This window comes from Coregonus clupeaformis, chromosome 14 (assembly GCF_020615455.1).
Source record: "Coregonus clupeaformis isolate EN_2021a chromosome 14, ASM2061545v1, whole genome shotgun sequence".
In the NCBI taxonomy this organism is placed as follows: Eukaryota; Metazoa; Chordata; class Actinopteri; order Salmoniformes; family Salmonidae; genus Coregonus; species Coregonus clupeaformis.
The window spans coordinates 14554057-14574692 of NC_059205.1; the positions used below are offsets into that span (position 1 = coordinate 14554057).

The following is a 20636-nucleotide window of genomic DNA, read 5'->3' on the forward strand; positions in this document are numbered from 1 at the left end:
AGTAGAGAACAATAGAAGTCCCATAGCCTGTGCATTGTCCATAATTACCTATATTTGTCTTTATAGGCGACTGTAGCTATACTATCTGTTACCGGAGCGCTTTGTCCTCTAGCTCAGGGGCACTGCGCATCTCTGTGCCCCTTGTGTGTTTGTGCGCAGACTCATTTAACAGACCGACGCACATAAATAAGCAACGGAAACTAAACATATTAAATCAAGCCTTGCCTTTAGACCACATATCTGTGCCAAGTTTTTCCGCACAGTCTAGGAATCTCTAAACAGGCTTAGAGGTCTTTTAGAAGTCCCCTTTTCGTTTTCAAAGCGCGGATTGGTCACAGTGTAGCTCATTTGCATGCGCCGCGGTATAAACCCTCCCGCCACTGCAGCCCTCTCGCGCTGGGAGAGCACACCTCGGAGCGAGCACTAAAACCAAGGGCTTATTACCTCAGCATTCTAAAAAGAACACTGTCGTAACCAACGAGAGAGAGAGAAAATTTGCTTTTGTTTTAATAAATAGTTGAGCTAAGTGCAGCCAGTTTAGTGGATTTTTGTTTTGTTCAATTGGCAGGATGGGTATGAGAGGGTGGAATTGGTGGGTGCTGGTGTGCATCTCACTGGCTGTCCTGCCCGCTCTCATGCAGGGAAAGACAGTGAAGTATGAGACATTTGAGGAGGACGCCCCTGCGACTGTCATCGGAAACTTGGCCAAGGACATTTCATCCAGCCCCTCCTCGGGCTCCAAGACAAATTTCAGGATGATGAAGCAGTTCAACTCGTCTTTCATCCGTTTGAGGGAGAGCGACGGACAGCTGACTATCGGAGAGAGAATTGATAGAGAGAGAATCTGCAAACACACCCTTCACTGCCTCATCGCATTTGATGTGGTCAGCTTCTCCAAAGAGCAGTTCAAACTCATCCACGTCGAGGTGGAGGTCAAGGACATAAACGACAATTCCCCCGAGTTCCCCCGGAAAGAGTCGAGTCTGGAGATCTCCGAAAACACAGCTGTGGGCACGCGGATCCCGTTAGACTTCGCTGTGGATGAGGATGTGGGTTTGAATTACATCCAGAGCTATCAGATATCCGTTAACAGTCACTTCACCATAGACGTGCTCAGCAGAGCCGACGGGGTTAAATATGCGGAGCTTGTGCTCATGAAGGAGCTGGACCGTGAGACGCAGGCTTCCTATGCGCTCGAGCTGCTTGCTATGGACGGTGGCAACCCGTCCCGCTCGGGAATGACTCGCATCAACGTCAAGGTGAAAGACTACAATGACAACAGCCCCGTGTTCGACAGGAACAATTTCTCAGTGGACCTCTCTGAGGACGCACCGGTAGGGTTTCTCTTACTGGACCTGAACGCAGAAGACCCGGATGAGGGGCTGAATGGGGAGGTGGTGTATGGGTTCGGTAACCAGGTGCCATCAGAGATTCGACAACTTTTCAGAGTGGACCGCAAAACGGGAAGCCTCACCCTCGAGAGCCCCATTGACTTTGAGAGCAAGAAAACGTACGAATTCGACGTCCAGGCAACGGACCTCGGTCCAAACCCAAGCCCGGCTATCTGTAAGATAGTGGTGCAGGTGCAGGACGTTAACGACAACGCGCCAGAGATCTCCATCACGCCTATGACCTCCATCACGGCGGGAATCGCCTATATCACGGAGTCTGCGGCACGCGAGAGTTTTGTTGCATTGGTTAGCACCTCGGACAGGGACTCTGGTGCTAACGGACAGGTGCACTGCACGCTCTACGGCCATGACCACTTCAGGTTGCAGCAGGCGTACGAGGACAGCTTCATGATCGTGAGCACGAGCCCGTTGGACCGGGAGAAAATCCCTGAGTATAATCTAACAGTGGTGGCAGAGGATTTGGGTTCCCCACCATTCAGAACCATCACCCAGTACACCATCCGGTTAACGGACGAGAATGACAATGCCCCTGTGTTCAGTAAGCCGGTGTATGAAGTGGCTGTGGTGGAGAATAACGCACCGGGTGCTTACATCACCACGGTGGTCGCCAGGGACATGGACTTGGGCCACAACGGTAAGGTGAGCTACAAGCTCGCTGACACCTACGTCATGGGCTCTCCGGTGTCCACGTTTGTCTCACTGGACCCCGCGAGTGGCTCCCTTTACGCACTCAGGAGCTTCAACTATGAAGTCATGAAACAGCTCGAGCTCCACATCACAGCCTGCGACGGTGTGTCCCCGCCCCTCACCGGAACCGCGACCGTTAACATTAGGATAGTGGACCAGAACGACAATTCACCTGTCATCAACCAGCCCGCGCTCAATAATGGGTCCGCGGAGGTTCTGCTGCCCCGGGACGCGCCCTCAGGCTACGTCATCACCCAGGTGGAGGCGCAAGATGCTGATGAGGGCTTGAATGCAGAGCTGTCCTACAGACTGGCCTCTGGAGAGGCATCCGTGTTCTCTGTTAACAAAGCCACCGGAGAGGTCTACCTCAACCGCATGCTCAGCCACGACGTGGACGAGACCCTGCGCGTGACCGTCACGGTGAGTGACAACGGGAGACCTGCGCTCACCGCCACCGCCACGCTTCACTTCCTCATCATTGCGGGCGCCCCTCCGAGCGACAGGACCGTGTATCGGGCAGGCAGTGGGGAGGCGGGGGAGCACGCACAGTGGGACCTGTCGGTGGTGATTATTGTCGTCCTGGCGGGGAGCTGCACTCTCCTGCTGTTAGCCATTATCCTCATCGCCACCACCTGCAACCGGCGGAAACGGGACAAGACTGGAGATGACACCGACTCGTATGGGGAGAAGGAGACTCTGGAAAGAGGCAAAAACAACAGCGACAACCCGCTGCTGCCGCTCCATGGAACCGTGGGAGGGTTTGAAGCCCACACCTTCTCTAGCCAGCCCGGTTTTACCGGGGAACACACTGGTAGCAGTGACCTGTGCTCCGCCTCAGAAGATGGGAGCGAGGCTCCGTGCGTCTATGAACCGGACAGCAAACCCAAGGTGAGATGCTGTTTTTAATCCCCCTCTCCCTCACTCTCTTTCTCTGTATGTGCCCTCAGCCTCATACAGTGCTATTGTAATGTGTCGCTGTTCATGGTGCTGAACTCTGCGCTGTTTCTCTTTCCGCTCCGCAGGGCTACTCCACTCTGCCTGGCTACTGTAACGGCTACAATAACGGTAAAGAGGCGGTCAGACCAATCACCATCTGGAAGGGCAACTCCTACACCACCATCTCCGCAAGAGACCCTGCGTTCAGCGGGAAGGACAGTGGGAAAGGTGACAGTGACTTTAACGACAGCGATAGTGACATCAGTGGCACCGACCTGAAGAAGGAGGGAGTACCGGTACCCCCCATGGGCGGCCAGAGTGGTAAGAGATACTTCTATTTCTTTATCATAACCATTACAGTCATTTGTATGGGGTTTTGCTTTTGTGTTTGGTCGCACAAGAAGCCTAACCCCCCCCCTCCTCTCTCTCTCTCTCTCTCTCTCTCTCTCTCTCTCTCTCTCTCTCTCTCTCTCTCTCTCTCTCTCTCTCTCTCTCTCTCTCTCTCTCTCTCTCTCTCTCTCTCTCTCTCTCTCTCTCTCTCTCTCTCTCTCTCTCTCTCTCTCTCTCTCTCTCTCTCTCTCTCTCTCTCTCTCTCTCTCTCTCTCTCTCTCAGGTCTATGGGCATGTACCAGTGAGTGTAAGATTCTGGGTCACTCTGACCGCTGCTGGAGCCCTTCCACTGTCCACGCCAACAACAGTCGCTCGCCCGTCCCCACCCCTACTGGCCAGACCCTCTCCTCCTTCAACAGTCTCTCCAAGACTGCCTCGCTGCCCCGAGACTCGCTCCGTAGGGACAACTATTACCAGGCGCACATCCCCAAAACAACCGGCCTGCAGAGTGTGTATGAGAAGGTTCTGCATAGAGAATATGACTATGTCCTGGTCACTCCTCCCAGACCCATGACAGTTCAGGAGATTAGTGAAATCACTATCCCAGTCTACGGTCCGACCACGACACGGTGTCCCAGCAATGAAGTCTAAAGAAGAACTTAATTAACAGTGTTCAAAAAATGTGTTTAATTTATAAAACCATGACAATGAGAATGACATGTTGCTTACAAATGTATGAGATTATTTGTCATGTAAATGAGTTTATATATCTTAAAAGAATATTTGTGTATTTTGCATTTTTAAGTGTTTCAATGTAAAAGTCACATTTGGAGTCTATATCCAATCACTTTTAAGACTTTGTTGGACATATACTGTGTAATTTATGCAAGGATTTGTACATAAAGAGAGTTTATTTTTTATAAAAAGCATAATTAAACACCGAAGATGTGTGCATATGAATTGTAATTGTACTGATTCTAAGGCATGCCTACTATTTAAATGGCCCAGAAACCACGGTTTGAGGCCGGAGACCCAATGTATCAAGTTGATAACTATGTATGAATTTATTTAAATGCAATAATGTAATAATTGTTTAGATTTTTTATCACCATATTCTAAAGAAAATAAATGTTGAAATACCGTTTTGAAATCTTAATCTTGTCCCTGACTTATTTATGTTCACTCACTCCTACATTCACCTATTTAAGACATGCTACTCTTAGTCCTGGAGGAATAAGGGAGCAATAAAAAGTGCTTCTATGTTATTAAACAGTGGCATAATCCTTAATCAAGGCACTTTGCCCCTTTGACAATGAAATAATAGCCGTTTAGGAGTGAAGGATGACATCGCATCTACAAATGAACATAAAAAATGAACCTCCTTGTCTCGTCTACATTTGATTGATGATTTAGTTTGACTATTGGCAACAAAATAATCTTGCCCTCTACACAGTAAATTCCATAGTGTTAAATATGCAGTGTCAAAGTACATTGACTCTTACAGAGTTATTACTACAACAGTTGGAGTAAGATACCGCCCAGTGTTGGTGAAAAAGTACGTTGTTAAAAGACGCAGTGTCAGACGTACTCTGGAAAGCTCCGCCCACCTACGACTCGTCTCAAACGGACCACACATTTTCACGGCGCCATTTTCTTCATGTGGAATGACTGCGGTAAGTTTCTCCCTAAGCGACTATACACACATTATTTGTCATTTTAACAGAAGCAGCATTTAAGAATTACTTTATATCGTTGCTAACAGTGCACTCTAGTTGGTTTTAGGTCTTAAAATGTCGAATTTTAAAAAGGCTAACGTTAACATGTTGTGACTGACTTCTGTCCAGTCCATGTGCCAGCAGTATTAAGCTAACGTTAATTAACATTAACTGACGAACATAACGTTCAAACTAGACAATGTCAGCCCGATTTATTGTAAGTTATGTTAATACAACGTGGAGGGGGGATTGTGTACTTCTTGTTAACGTTCAGATATTACAGGAACATAGCAAAGGGGAGTTGGCTAAACTAGCTACAGTTAGCTACGTTAGCTTGACTGGCTAACTATGTGCGGGTGGCATGGATTTATTATGTTAACGGCGGGTAGACATTAACCTTGGACACTGCTTAAGCGGTGTGCCTTTATTTTTTTCCTGGATATTATACAAAATGACTTTCGGGTTTCAAAGCAGCAGCAGTACTGTTAAAATACTTAAGCACTATCTTAGCACACACTTATGGTGTAACGTTTAGCTAACATTATTCAATTCAATGTTATTTATATTGTCAAATCATAACAAGAGTTATCTCAAGACACTTTACAGACAGAGTAGGTCTAGACCACACTCTATAATATACCAAGACCCAACAATTGCAGTAATTGTGCGGGCAAGGCGGTAACATTAATGTTACAAGGATGAAAATCAGACGTTATCCTTTTTAATGTGTTTGACAGTAACTTCAATTTAACTGGCCATTTCTGCAAAAGTGCTGATCATTTCTCAGCACTTTGGTGGCTTGAAACAATATTTTTTCTTATATTTGAGGAAATACTGCTAAAATAAGACCATCAACTTTTTTAACTGTGAGAAATTGTACTGATACTATTTGCAGGGGAGCATGCTGCTTAAAGCTAAACTTGGAGATGTCCAAAAATTTGTCAGAATAACTGAGCCAAATCTGAAAGACTTTTTGATTGCAGGTAAGAATTTGACAATGTTAGTAATAACTGTCTGAATTTAGCTGTTTAAAATTGATATACTGGAATATTCCTAAAATGATGGGACATGTTAAGTTCTCAGGTTTTTTGGAACTGGTCCATTTTTGTACGTCTAAATTTCTTCTGTTTTGCCCTTGGTAACTACACTTTAATTGTGGATGCATTGCTTAAGGTATAGTTATGATGCTACAAAAAAAACATTTTAATCACTTAATAGTGTTTGTTTAAAACCTATTTTATAGGGTAAGGTAGGTGTACACAGTGAAATTATTATATAAATAATGATTTACTTTTGTTTACACAAGCTTTTATCCCTGTTTTTTCTAGCATTTGCAAAGTTTGGTGTCCCAGCTGTAACAGAAGGTGTGAAAATTGTTGACAGTTCAGGGACTGAATTGGATGATGATGTTTTTGAGGATATTATAAAGGATCCCTCAACTGGGGTGCTAACCATCAAATATGACTCAGGTTTGTTTCAGTTAATTAGACTAATTAATGAATACGTTATTTCTTTGTTTTATGAAGTTCATGGTGTCTATTATTGCAGAAAGCTTCCATCCACAAGTGAGCTTGAAGAACTCTTGCTGGCAGCTGATCCTCCTGAGGATGGCACTGAATTGGATGTTGACTTTGGTAAGATGCTTGTAAGCCTACCTTTTGTGTTGTATTGCAATATCAACATTATGTGTAAACATTTAAATATCAACATAATACTAAGAAGCTGGATCTGTGAAAGATTTACGAGTACGTTCTGTAGCAGTATATTGAACAAAACTTTTGAGATTTGACTCAGCCCTGTGGATGTTTTAGTTAGAGAACTTCTTGTGATGTAGAACTGCTGTCTGTCTGGGGGTCTTTTGTAAAGAAAACAACGTAACTGAAGTGTGTTAACATTGAACTTGTGTTGTTACAGGTTGGGACAGTGATCTGTCATCGGTTTTACTGCTTATACACCTGATTCCACCCTCCGCTCAGGGTCGGAAGAGACCAGGAAAGGTTTCCGCATCCCAAGCAGAGAAACATCTTGTGGTATTCAAGAAGGTTTGTATTTTTTCTAATTTGTGGTATGAACACCTAATATTAGGCTACAAGTATTCATTCAATATTCATATTCAATAAGAGTAGTGTATTGGCTCTTTCTGCATATTCTACAACTACTTGGCCATTAACTACAGTTTTCCCTCATTTGTCTTCGCAGACCGGAACAAACATTCAAGAGCATCTCGATGCCATCACTACTAGCGCTCAGCCCTATCTCCTAGCTGTTGGAGTTAAGAAGAATGCAATCCACCAGTTCTTCATCATTATCGACAAGAATGCCATACCTTGCAGGTCAACCTCTTCTCTTGTTGCTTTTGACGAACTATTTAAGTTACATTTTGTGTTTGGCACATCCTACAACACCATGCTCCACAACATGTACACTTTCATCCAAACTACAGTGTACAGCATCGATGCTGGCAAGGTCAAAGAGAGCCCTCGTGTTGCTGAAATCAGGGCGAGGTTACTTCATTAGTGCTTGAAGTTTCTCCTCGAACATGAAGTGTTTTGTTTGTCAGGCTGAGTTATCGAGTTCAAATATGCTTGTTAGGCATTTACGATTAGTTCACGGTTACTTGCCTGGAAAAAATCTCCGGCTTAAATGTGCTCAGACTGGATGTGGCTGTGCGTTTGGTACGTTTTCTGGTTTTAGGAAACATTTAAACACAAAACACACTGAGTATATTGACCAACAGGTTGACCCTGATGTTTATTTAAGCAGCATTGGAGAGGCAGTGACCACTAATGTAGAGGAGACAGCTACAACGTCACGGACAGTTAATGAACACGAGGTAGCCACATCTACTCTGTTGAAAAAGTCCAACAGGAGCACTCTAGATATGTGTGCCTCTGCTGTTACACAACTAAAAGCAGCTGGATTAAGTCAATCTACTGTAAATAGTTTTGTTTCCTCCATGGAAGAAGTGTTTTTTGAGATTCAAAGTCAAGCTACAGATGCAGCTTTGCAGTGCTTATCTCCACAGGAAACTGAAAATAAGAACAGAATAGAACAATCTTTGCAAAAGTTGGAAAACCCTTTCACACCCTTAAATTCAGAAGCTAAACGAAATAAACACTTCAAAGAGAAATGGGGAATCGTAGAACCTGTTGAAAAGGTGCTTGGCACAAGATTTGACAGCAGAAGAAACAAAACAACTGGGACATACGATCAGGTCGTTGTAACTGACAAGTTTGCATATATTCCTATTTTAGAAACACTAAAGGCCATTTTTCAAAACCCAGAACTTGCAGACATGTTCAAGCCCAGGCACATGCCCAAGGAAGGTGTGTATGCAGACTTGAGAGATGCCGCCTATTTTAAAAAAAAGTCCCTTATTCTCTATAGAAAAAGATGCCATACAGATCCAGCTATTTTATGACGACTTTGAAACAGCAAACCCCTTGGGGTCTAAAAAGGGTATACACAAATTAGGTGCTATATACTTTACATTAAGGAATTTTCCCCCAATCTTTAATTCATCATTGATAAATATTCATTTGGGTGCTCTTTTCCATGCGCAGGACATCAAGCGTTATGGTTTTAATTTGATACTTGAGCCACTTGTCAGTGATCTTAAAGTACTCGAGACAGAGGGACTTAAAGTTCCCAGATTGAAAGATGTGATTCACGGTACCATAGTTCAGGTCACTGGTGATAATCTTGGGTTGCATGGTTTATTTGGCTTTGTGGAGTCATTTGGGGCAAGGTATTGTTGTCGTTTCTGTCTCCTTGAGAAAGATTGTTTTCAAACTGTGTTCTGTGAAGATGATCCAAAAGTTGTACTACGAACTATCGAGATGCACAAACTGCACTGTCAAACTTTACAAACAGATCCTACACTACCTCATATCTATGGTGTCAAACGCATTTGTCTGCTGAATTCACTACAGTATTTTAATACAGCCAACAATTTTTCTGTAGATATAATGCACGATATTTTAGAAGGAGTTGCTCAGTTTGAAGTCAAACTTGTCCTGCAGTACATTAAGGAAAACTTCCTAAATGCTGAACAACTGGCTGGTAGAATACATGCTTTTGACTATGGATACAATCAGCAGCGAAACCGTCCACCTAGAGTAAAGTTGTTTGATGGAAGTAATGATTTGGGGTTGAATGCTATACAGTCTTGGTGCTTATTACGTAATATGCCTTTGCTATTTGGTGATTTAATACAGTCAGATGACCAGCACTGGCATCTTCTACTTTTGCTTCTACACATTGTTAACATTGTATTTTCCCCAGTCCTTACAGAAGGCATGACCATTTACCTCAAACATTTAATCATTGATCATCATCAGCTCTTCAAGCAGTTGTTTCCTGCAATCAATCTCTTACCAAAGCATCACTTCATGATTCATTACCCTCGTAATATAAAAAACATCGGCCCAGTTCTGCACATGTGGTGCATGCGTTATGAAGCTAAACATAATTTTTTTAAGAAGCAATTAAAAAAGCTTTAAAAATGTAACAAAAACATTAGCCAAAAAGCACCAAAGTTGTATGGCAATGTATCGAGAGTCCTTTAGCAAGGAAAGATTAACTTTAGGTTCGGGGAAGATGGTAACACTTAGTGAGCTCAAAGAAGGTCCCGAGATTGCTTTAAAATGTGGGTCTGTATTGTCTACCAGTGTGTTTTCTGCCAAGTGGATCAAACATCATGGTACAGAGTACCGCCGTGACTTCATTATCTGTACTGAGGTAGCATTTGAGATGCCTGTATTTTGTAAAATCAAAATTATTGCTGTGAAAGATGACTGTGTATTGCTCTGTGGAAAACTGATGGAAACAGTGTGTTTTGATTACCATTACTATGCCTTTAAGGTCAGGATGCATCCAGACAGGGTTCAAAAGGTGATCAACATTACTGAACTGTGTTACTTTAAACCTTTTGATGTTCAAATGAAGTATGGAACGACAGATTCCTCCTTGTATGTTGTTCCCTATTGCCATTTTATGGAAACCTAAGGTCAATGTTTTAAAAAGGGATTTGTATTCTTAATATATTTTAGCCTGACATAGTTGAGCTGTTAATAAAAATTTGAAATGCATTATTTTGTGGTAAGTTGTGATTTTTACTCACTTAATGGAGTATTTGGTGTAATTTGACACTAAAAAAGTGTAAAATGAATAATGCTGAGATTTATTTCCGTGACACTATACGGTGTTAGAATTTGACTCTATTTGAGCTTGTTTTTCACTGCAAGATAGTCAATTATCAACACAATAGTGTGTAACATCAACACTTATCAGAGTTATTTTAACCTTGAGTGTCAACTCCATGCAGTGTTAAACTGGACTGGAATCAAACTCAATCAGAGTTGATTTGTTATTTTAGAAGAGTAAATGATTAACTCTTCCAAGGGTAATATTTACACTCTCCAGTGTTATTTAACCTTTAGTGTAAAATTAAAATAACACTATTCAGTGTAAGCGAGTGTTAAATTTTTACTCTATTTAGAGTTAATTTAACTCTAAAATGTTAACACTATGAAAAGAGTCAAATTAACACTATTTCAGGGTGGGACCATATACACTCAGAAATAGTGTTAAATTTAACTCTTTAAGTGTTACTTTAACACTTCAAAATTTACTGTGTAGCCATGCTCGCTAGAGGCAGCAGTCGGAGCCAATCAAACTCATCAATAAGATTAACATACTCATCCGTGTATATTCTAATCTGCAGGGATTTCTGTCTGCCTAAAGGGTATAATACAGTCTGTAGACCGACCTCCTCAAGGGATAGAATCATAATCAGTTGCGCACACCACTCAATTAAAACGCATGGTGCCAAATGCGCGCCTATGCGTAAAAGCACGCCTGGTACATTTGGATAGAGAACTGTTTACGCAGCGATTGACTATCGCCTTTAACCACACGATGTAATTAATGTGTTTGGTAATAAAACATGTAATAATGACTCAATCAGCACACATACAGCTGGGTACTCGATACCCCGCGTCTCCATTGAGATAAGCATTTTGGATGGGGATTTGTTCCCATGGGTCTTCACTGAGTGGCCCATACTGTATCGTCAGCTCGAGATAGGATGCCACATTCCACAGGATCCACCTCTGACCTTAGGCCCGTTAGAACTGAGAGAGAGAGAGAGAGACTATAGTAAGAGCAGCTCAATCTCCTCTGACTGAGAACATTGTATGTTCAAGGGGGATTTAAGGAAAGGCTTCCCTTCTGCCTCTGCATCAGCTGTGCGCGTTCACATTTGTGTTCCACCTACTGAACAATGCGCGTTCCCGTTCGAATAGGACTCCCAAAGAAATGTTGGAGAAATACATTAATATAAACAAGACTTTCCCATTGCGCATCATATATGCCTGTCAAATGTAAACACACACATTTCGACAAAGGCTTTCTTAGGTTGTGTAGGCCTACGCTGTCTGGACGTGTTTCGCACAGAAGGTAGCGCACTTGCCCTGTTGTTGGTTCAAGATCCGAACAGCCTGTTCTCTCTCAGTCTTCCAAAGCCATAACATCGTCCTACTCTGCATTCCTTGATGAACTCCTGAGGCAGGGCGCCAAGCCAGCAGGTAATATAACAATCATCGCGCATGAATAGGCAGTTTGGTTAGTCCTGCCCTGTCCGAGAGAGAGAGAGAGAGAGAAGAGAGAGAGAGAGAGAGAGAGAGAGAGAGAGAGAGAGAGAGAGAGAGAGAGAGAGAGAGAGAGAGAAGATTTAGAGGGAGAGAAGATTTAGAGAGAGAGAAGATTAGTGGACACCTTTGCTCAGGCTCTCAGACCCATTCGCAGCCATGGCCGGGAGTTCAGAAAAAGTTCCCATCGCCTTAGCGGGACCCGAGGACCTGCAACAGTTTATGCCACCGGTAAGTAGCCTAACATATATCGATGCTTTAGTTTCTAAATTATATACGTGTGCCAGATATCCTAGTCTAGGGTCAGGAACTTTGTGTGGACATTCCACGAAGACACCTGCTAATTCTTATGGAGGTGTTGATGTTGAGTTGGACTTTATGAAGGCAACGCATTATAAATGCTTTATAAACACTTTTTACAAACAAACAAACAAACAAAATTGAACCCGTATAGGTGGCATTCATGTAAATGATTGATGTGTTCATCTCAGGCATACACTGCCGTGGCGGTTAAACCGGCGGCCACCGGCCGCCTGCTGAAGACCGGGATTGTGGTCTTGATCGCCGGGGCAATTCTGCTGCTGTTCGGGGCAATCGGAGCTTTTTACTTCTGGAATAATAACGACAAACATGTAAGAGTTTTAACATACGTTTAAACATCAGTCCTTCTGTATCAATGGACTATAGCGAATTCAAGAGTCATTGGGCCTTCAACCAGCGACTCTTGTCGCTCAAGGGTAGGCCTAATAAACTATGTTAAAAGCTGATAAATCATATCATTATGTTAAGCTATGCCGTTAGGCGCTGGAGTGCTTGGTAGAAGTCAAGAGAGTATAGTGAATGGAAGCCTTGTGTTTCTGAGACTGAGGGGTGGGCTCATAGGGTCCTGCTGATGTCCCAGGAACGAGAGGTGTAATCGAGGTAAGCCTAGGCTACTGTCGAATAATACAAAAATTATGTATATGATTTTAATAAATTTGGTAGCTATAGGCCTGCATGAGTTTAAATGCATTGCCTGAGCGAGAATAGGATAATATATATATATTATTTTTTTCGCTGATTCTATGATGGAGATGGGGGAGGGGGGTGTAAACAAAGCCCACCCATTATGAAGAAAAAAAAACACTCCTGCCCCTGAGCCATATAGAGAATCTACCCCCCCACCCTCTCTCGCTCACACGCACGCACACACACGCACGCACGCACGCACACACCACACTCCTTCTTACAGGTGTGACAACATTGTCTGCGTGTTTTACCGTGTGTGTGTGTGTGTGTGTGTGTGTGGCAGGTCTACAACGTCCACTACAGCATGAGTATTAACGGTAAGGTGGAGGAGGGCTCTATGGAGATTGATGCTACAAACAACATGGAGAGGTTCCGCACCGGGAGCGGAAATGACGAGGCAGTAGAGGTCCACGACTTCCAGATTGTAAGTTTGAAACAACAACAAAAATAATTAAAATTCCAATGGTACCTTGAAGACAAAAGTAATTTTGTAACATGTTAGATGCACATTATTCATTAAAATTCTCTCTTCACTCCAGGGTATAACTGGTATCCGTTTTGCTGGAGGAGAGAAGTGTTATATTAAGACTCAGGTCAAAGCTCTTCTGCCTGACGTGGAAACACTCAACAAAGACTCACTTCTGTTCGACCTGGTAGGGATTATATATATATATATATATATATATATATATATATATATATATATATATATATATATATATATATATATATATCTCAAAGTATTTCTGGGTTACCTATGACCATGACACACACCTATCTACTGTCAGACACGGTTAACATTGGTTGTGTGTTGTGGGGGGTTGGGGTAGATATAGGGACTGAGCTAATTTAAGCGATTTCAGGAGAGATGTAAGATGAACTGAGTGGTTTATTGGCTGGGTTGGCTGTGTGTTTGTGTGTGTCTGTGATTAGTTGACCTGGATGTACCATTTAGCCTGAGGGTAAGGTAAAGGAAGAGATTGTAGCAGATTGGCATCCAGACCCAAACATGAGCTCTCTCTCGCTCTGATCTGGAGGATCTCTTCTGCCACAAACTATCCCCAAACAAGACCTGTGATCTGGGCTCACCTGACACATAACTCCTCCAGCCCCCAAGTAATGTGTGATAACCCTGACTGTCATGTTGTCCATTTCTCTCAAAGTGAAGTCAGTTTAGAAGTATTTCATGTGAACTATCTATTCATTTACCTCTATACTGGCATTTTTTTTCTTAATGTAGCAACTGAAGGGGAACAACTAGTGTCAGGATGGGGTGCCACTAGTCTCCCCCCCCCCGGTGGACTGTGAGCCGAGGGGACACCCTCTTCTCTTGGTGTGAACACACACACACACACACACACACACACATATACACTGGCACGTGCTGCTCAGAGAGAGGGATTGCTTTCACTCGTGAATCATGTTTTCACACTCGCTGTCTGGCCAAACTGGAATGAGGCGGGTTGGATCGACACACTGATCTTAACAACATCTGAACAAGCCTGTCAAGCTGTCACAGTGCTGCAAGATGTGTGTGTTTATGTGCATGTGTTTGTGAGTGTGTGTAAGCTGTCCCAGTGCCGAAATGAGGCTGTCTGATTATTTAAATCAATTAGCGTTGTGTATGCTCCATGCACACATCATTAAACATCACGCAGGCCATCGTATGCCATCGCAGGCCATCACGCGCATGCACACACACACACGCCTCTCTGCATCGTCAACGGCCGTTTATTTATTCCACTGTGTGTGCTAGACAGTGTGTGTTTATGTGTATGTTGGGCTCAGATAGTGAGATGTGGTTATAATAGTAGCTGAAAGCTGGTCATCCAACAAGATCTCACAGTCTCACTTCAGTATTCAACTTTTGTCCAGGGGGGCCATAAACGTCTATGGGTGAAGTGAAAGTACACTACATGACCAAAAGTATGTGGACACCTGCTTGTCGAACATCTCATTCCAAAATCATGGTCATTAATGTGGAGTTGGTCCCCCCTTTGCTGCTATAACAGCCTCCAATCTTCTGGGAAGGCTTTCCACTAGATGTTGGAACATTGCTGCGGGGACTTGCTTCCATTCAGCCACAAGATAATTAGTGGGGTCGAGCACTGATGTTGGGTGATTAGGCCTGGTTCACAGTCGGCATTCCCATTCATCCAAAAAAGTGTTAGATGGGGTTGAGGTCAGAGCTCTGTGCAGGCCAGTCAAGTTCTTCCACACCGATCTCGACAAACCATTTCTGTATGGACCTCGTTTTGTGCACGGGGGCATTGTCATGCTGAAACAGGAAAGGGCCTTCCCCAAACTGTTGCCACAAAGTTGGAAGTTCAGAATCGTCTAGAATGTCATTGTATGCTGTAGCATTAAGGTTTCCCTTCACAGGAACTAAGGGGCCTGGCCCGAACCATGAAAAACAGCCCCAGACCATTATTCCTCCTCCACCTAACTTTACAGTTGGCACTATGCAGTCGGGCGTTCTCCTGGCATCCGCCAAACCCAGATGAAGCGTGATTCATCACTTCAGAGAACGCGTTTCCACTGCTCCAGAGTCCAATGACGGCGAGCTTTACACCTCTACAGCCGACGCTTGGCATTGCGCATGGTGATCTTAGGCTTGTGTGCGGCTGCTCGGCCATGGAAACCCATTTCATGAAGCTCCCGATGAACAGTTCTTGTGCTGACGTTGCTTCCAGAGGCAGTTTGGAACTCGGTAGTGAGTGTTGCAACCAAGGTCAGACAATTTTTACGTGCTACGCGCTTCAGCACTCTGCGGTCCCTTTCTGTGAGCTCGTGTGGCCTACCACTTTGCGGTCCTAGACGTTTCCACTTCACAATAACAACACTTACAGTTGACCGGGGCAGCTCTAGCAGGGCAGAAATTTGGTGAACTGACTTGTTGGAATGGTGGCATCCTATGACGGTGCCACGTTGAAAGTCACTGAGCTCTTCAGTAAGGCCATTCTACTGCCAATGTTTGTCTATGGAGATTGCATGGTTGTGTGATCGATATTATACACCTGTTAGTAACGGGTGTGGCTGAAATAGCTAAATCCACAAATTTGAAGGGGTGTCCACATACTTTTGTATTTATAGTGTAAATAAAGGTTAAGGTTGGTAAAATAGAAAAAACTTGACAGTTAAGCATAAAAAACTTGACAATAATTCCAACTGGTTAAGGTAAGGGTTAAGGTTTGTAATAGGGTGAAAACAGAAACAACTAAAATGATTGCCTAGCACTAGTATTGAACCCGCGATCCTCAGAGCCAAAGTGTGCAGTTTAAGCCCTTCCTCTATCGCCATCCACAACACCCTAGCAAGCCGCTAGATGGTAATATGTGCTCACGTTGCCCCTAGTGGACGGTATTGAAGACATCACCCAACGTCCTCGGGATTTTTTTACAGATATTTAGCAGATGCTTTTATCCAGAGCGACTTACAGTTAGTGAGTGCATACATTTTCATACTGGTCCCCCGTGGGAATCGAACCCACAACCCTGGCGTTGCAAGCGCCATGCTCTACCAACTGAGCTACACGGGACATGGACAAACATTGAATACTGAAGTCTATCTAGTGTGATCTCACTGGGTCATCTGCTGTAATTTAGTGATGGAAAATATGGGTAAGGTAAACTCTTATCAGTCTCGCAGTGGCAACACACACACACACACACACACACACACACACACACACACACACACACACACACACACACACACACACACACACACACACACACACACAGAGAATGGGTCTGATAAACTCTTATCAGTCCTGCACTGGAGAACGCTTGCTGTTGCTAATAATTTAAAATGAAAAATAAAAGTGTGTCTGGTAGGTTAGACAGTAACATTCCCCAAACTGTTTAGTAACTAGTAACACAGGTATATTACTCTAGTAATACAATGCCATTATTAGTGCTAGCAGTGTGTGTGCATGCGTGTCTGTTTGATCCACACATCGGAAGAGAGACTTTATAAAATGTAGGCAATCATGCTTTTCCGTCAGCTTGTTGACTTGATGTGAATGATTCCTGACGTTGTTTAAGCGCCTAAACGCTGGAGAGAATTTGAGGGCTTCTCATTGAAAGGAGAGCTACTGTCTTCTACTGAATTTACCCTTGGGGATTAATAAAGTATGTCTCTAACCCAGATCCAGTCTATCTGTTTAACATCTAACGAACACTAGGTCAGGAACTGTATATTTACAGAAGGCTTGAGGGATATCACAATGTGCTATGTTCTTTGTTTGGTTTCATTAAGAAAACATGCAAAGGATTAAAACATAAGGATGAACGAGACAGGAAACCACATCAAAACAGACAAGGGGTCAAAAGAGTCTGAAGAATATTGCCTTTATACAGGAAAATAATTACAATGTCAGTCAGACACAGTGTAAGCCCAGGGGCATTCCTTAAGAGCTTGTCTGTCTGTCTGCCAACTTTGTATAGTCGAGAGCTACTTTTTTGTTTATATTGTCGCATACACCGGTGCAGTGAAATGTGTTGTTTTAATTAGGCTAGATTCAATCCGTAGTGCTGAAGATCTGCGCGGTTGAAATCTAAACGCAATGTTCCTGCGTTTAGACTGCATTCACGCCACAGTAAACTGCATATGTCGGTTCAATCGCGCTACAGCGCAGATCTTCAGCGCTATGGATTGAATATAGGCCTTATAGGATACACATTTTAATCTTCATCCTGTAATTATCAACCCACCCCCCTCCCTATCTCTCTCTCCAGGAGGATGAGGTGATGCCTGCTAAATTTGAGGAGGACTCTCTGATCTGGGTGGCGGCTGACATGCCCCTCTCTGACCCCACCTTCCTCAGCTCCAAGATCCGCGATTTGTGTGGAGACCTGCCAATCTTCTGGCTCCGCCCTACCTACCCCAACGGTACCCAATCAGCACCTTTATATTTTCACACACAACTCCTTATATGGGAGTAGTAAAGTGTGTATTTGAAGGACAACAATAAGTTGTGAAAGTGACTGGTCATTTCCAAACAATGCACATAGCAACATGATGCACTGGAGATAAGCAAAACAGTAACATTAGTATTAGTATTTTCTTTTTACAACTAGTGTATAAAACATTAAGAACACCTTCCTAATATTGAGTTGCACCCCCCTTTGCCCTCAGAACAGCCTCAATTCGTCGGGGCATGGACTCTACAAGGTGTCGAAAGCGTTCCACAGGGATGCTGGCCCATGTTGACTCCAATGATTCCTACAGTTGTGTCAAGTTGGCTGGATGTCCTTTGGGTGGTGGACCATTCTTGATACACACGGGAAACTGTTGAGTGTGAAAAACACAGCAGCATTGCAGTTCTTGACACAAACCGGTGCGCCTGGCACCTACAACCATACTCTGTTCAAATGCACTTAAATATTTTGTCTTGCCCATTCACCCTCTGAATGGCACACATACACAATCCCTGTCTCAAAAATCCTTCTTTAACCTGTCTCCTCCCCTTCATCTACACTGATTGAAGTGGATTTAACAAGTGACATCAATAAGGGATCATTGCTTTCACCTGGATTCACCTGGTCAGTCTATGTCATGGAAAGAGCAGGTGTTCTTAATGTTTTGTACACACAGTGTAGGTGTGGTGCTTCCAAGGGTGGCTCCAATAATGCCTAGTTAGCATATTGACTGTCTCTGTACTCTCCCCAGGCGGGCAGAGGAAGGCGGCCCCTCGGCAGCGCCGCCAGGCACCCGGGACAGAGGAGGAAGTAGACCCGGAAGCAGAATTTAACCCTGAGAACCCCTATCATGTGAGTGCCGTCGCCCACTCAATCAACGTGCTGTGTAACTTCAAATTCCAGCAACACAGCTCTAATGTTTGGCCTTCATAGACAGTGTTTGTTGTGTCACCACAGGCCTATTCTAACAACCAGACTACATATCCTCTTAGAGATACAGTATAATGTTATGCTCTCACGCCCATGTCAACAGTTGAGCGTCTGACAACAGGTCAAATGGTTCCTGTCCAGTCTCTCTCCCAGCAAGCACAGCTGTGTGAGCAGGAGCAGATGTTGGGGTCACGGTATCACCCTGAGCGGCCATGCTTGTCACACCAACTGTGTGTGGGTGTGTGTGTGTGCGCCTGTCACTCAGAGCATGTGTGTGTGTGTGTGTGTGTGAGATCGCTGTCACCCTGAGTCTGTCTGCGCCTCAGAGACTCCTTTAGAATACCAAACTAAAGTTCCATTGAGCCTCTCAGACAGTGTGAATAGCTCCACTATGAATCTCCCCACGCCCTGTTCCCCCTCCATGTATAGGCCTTTAGACTCTCCCTAATCCCAACTGCTCCTCCTCCAGACATCCCCAGACATAGAACCAGACTCAGTGTTTGCGTTTGAGATAAATCATTGAATAAGAAATATATGTCTTAGTTCTTCAGAGATGCATTTCTACATAGGCATTTCTACTTTAAGCTTGTTTTACAAATGATGCTATTACCAGTATTTAACCTGACCTCTCCCCCTTCTCACTCAACATGTAGCGTGGTCTGGAGGGCGATGAGGGCACCATGACCTTTGACCCCATGCTGGACCACCAGGGCGTGTGCTGTACGGAGTGCCGGAGGAGCCACACCCAGTGCCAGAGGATCTGTGAGCCCTTGGGCGGGTTCCACCCCTGGCCCTACCACTACCGCGGGTGCAGGGTGGCCTGCAGAGTCATCATGCCCTGCCGCTGGTGGGTGGGACGCATCCTGGGCATCCTCTAAACACACCCTGTCCAGACCTGGAGTGGTAGTCCAGAGAAAAACAGGGGGTGGAGAGAGAGAGAGGGAAGAAAAAGAGAGAAGGGGAGAGGGGGTGAGAAGGGGGTAGGGAGGGGAGGGGAGGGGGGAAGAAAAAGGGGGAGAAGGAGAGATACGTCAACACCAAATTGAGTAAGTAGCTTGGCTAGGTATAGTGCAGTTCATTTTGGATTTGGGCAAGGGAGAAAGAGAGACAAAGATAAGGGGGAGAGAGTGTTAACAATCAAACCATCAATCAAGGATATTCAGTTTTCAACCATAACAGAGATATATATATGCTGTAACACATATGTAAGCTACAATACCATATGACACAAGTTGTATATCATTATTCATACCATACTCTTAAGAGTACTCTTGCATACTACATACCCTGTAATGACATCAACTTGTCTGATCTTGTCACCTGCAACCAAACATACCAAAGTAACATTAAAGATTATATATCAATAGTTATGATCTTTTTAGTGACAGTGACTGATATGGCAGATAGTGATTTGTGTAAACTTATTTCAGTTTTTCTTTTGCCTTTTGATGTAAATAAATGTAAGAAATAACAAGTATTCTGTAGGCAGAAGCTAAAGAAGTATATGAGTTAGACTAGACTGTCAGCTGTGTGTGTCTGTAGGTATTCATCATGCTAGTGAGAAATGTTTCTGTCCTCCAGACCGTTGTTAGTCTTTCCCAACTGTTTCTCCAGAAGTAGGACCTGCTAACAACATCTACTGTACGCTTTGTCTGGTATTCTCCTTAAAACACAGTTATTTAATGCTAATAGGAAATACACTATTTCAAAGTGCAATTTCAATGAATAAACATTTTAAGTAAACATATAATACATCATTTTTGCCATTCTTATTGCGTCACTACACCATATTAACACATTAGTTCAGTAATGTACTGTCCTCAATAGATAAGATAATTCATACTGTACATTGCAAATTAGTCTGTACTGTATAATATGGGTCAACTGCAGAGATCAATGCTACTATACATACAGTACAGTATGTATGCAGGCAGACTTACAAACAGACGTACGTACATGCAAACACACTGTGATTTATATGTCAAATACAGTAGTTGATCCATAAGGTAAAAAACTTTGAGCGTAGCAGAGTTTGAGAGGTCTGGA

General features: G+C 43.8%; 3 protein-coding genes across 5 annotated transcripts; all 3 read left to right on the forward strand.

The window, feature by feature from the left end:
* Positions 1 to 402: 402 nt before the first annotated feature.
* LOC121581153 (protocadherin-8) lies at positions 403 to 4501 on the forward strand. Its single transcript, XM_041896558.2, has 3 exons — positions 403 to 2987; positions 3122 to 3356; positions 3649 to 4501. Exons 1-3 carry the CDS (start codon positions 570 to 572, stop codon positions 4014 to 4016), a joined length of 3021 nt encoding a protein of 1006 aa, XP_041752492.1. The 5' UTR covers positions 403 to 569; the 3' UTR covers positions 4017 to 4501.
* Positions 4502 to 4832: 331 nt separating this feature from the next.
* Positions 4833 to 10170, forward strand: LOC123492351. Of its 3 annotated transcripts, none has more exons than XM_045224709.1 (5): positions 4841 to 5038; positions 6409 to 6549; positions 6629 to 6714; positions 6995 to 7122; positions 7280 to 10170. In XM_045224709.1, the coding sequence occupies exon 5, from the start codon at positions 8428 to 8430 to the stop codon at positions 9580 to 9582; it is 1155 nt and encodes a 384-aa protein (XP_045080644.1). In that variant the 5' UTR covers positions 4841 to 5038; positions 6409 to 6549; positions 6629 to 6714; positions 6995 to 7122; positions 7280 to 8427; the 3' UTR covers positions 9583 to 10170. The 3 variants fall into 3 exon arrangements, with proteins under 3 accessions (XP_045080645.1, XP_045080644.1, XP_045080643.1); XM_045224708.1 differs by lacking the exon at positions 4841 to 5038 and adding an exon at positions 5975 to 6063; XM_045224710.1 differs by lacking the exon at positions 6409 to 6549 and having other exon boundaries at positions 4833 to 5038; positions 6607 to 6714.
* A 1607-nt stretch (positions 10171 to 11777) lies between these two features.
* On the forward strand, positions 11778 to 20347 carry LOC121581156 (leukocyte cell-derived chemotaxin 1-like). The gene is made up of 7 exons (XM_041896560.2): positions 11778 to 11961; positions 12222 to 12362; positions 13022 to 13162; positions 13278 to 13391; positions 17478 to 17631; positions 18412 to 18512; positions 19244 to 20347. The coding sequence occupies exons 1-7, from the start codon at positions 11890 to 11892 to the stop codon at positions 19466 to 19468; spliced, it is 948 nt and encodes a 315-aa protein (XP_041752494.1). The 5' UTR covers positions 11778 to 11889; the 3' UTR covers positions 19469 to 20347.
* The last annotated feature ends 289 nt before the right edge of the window (positions 20348 to 20636 follow it).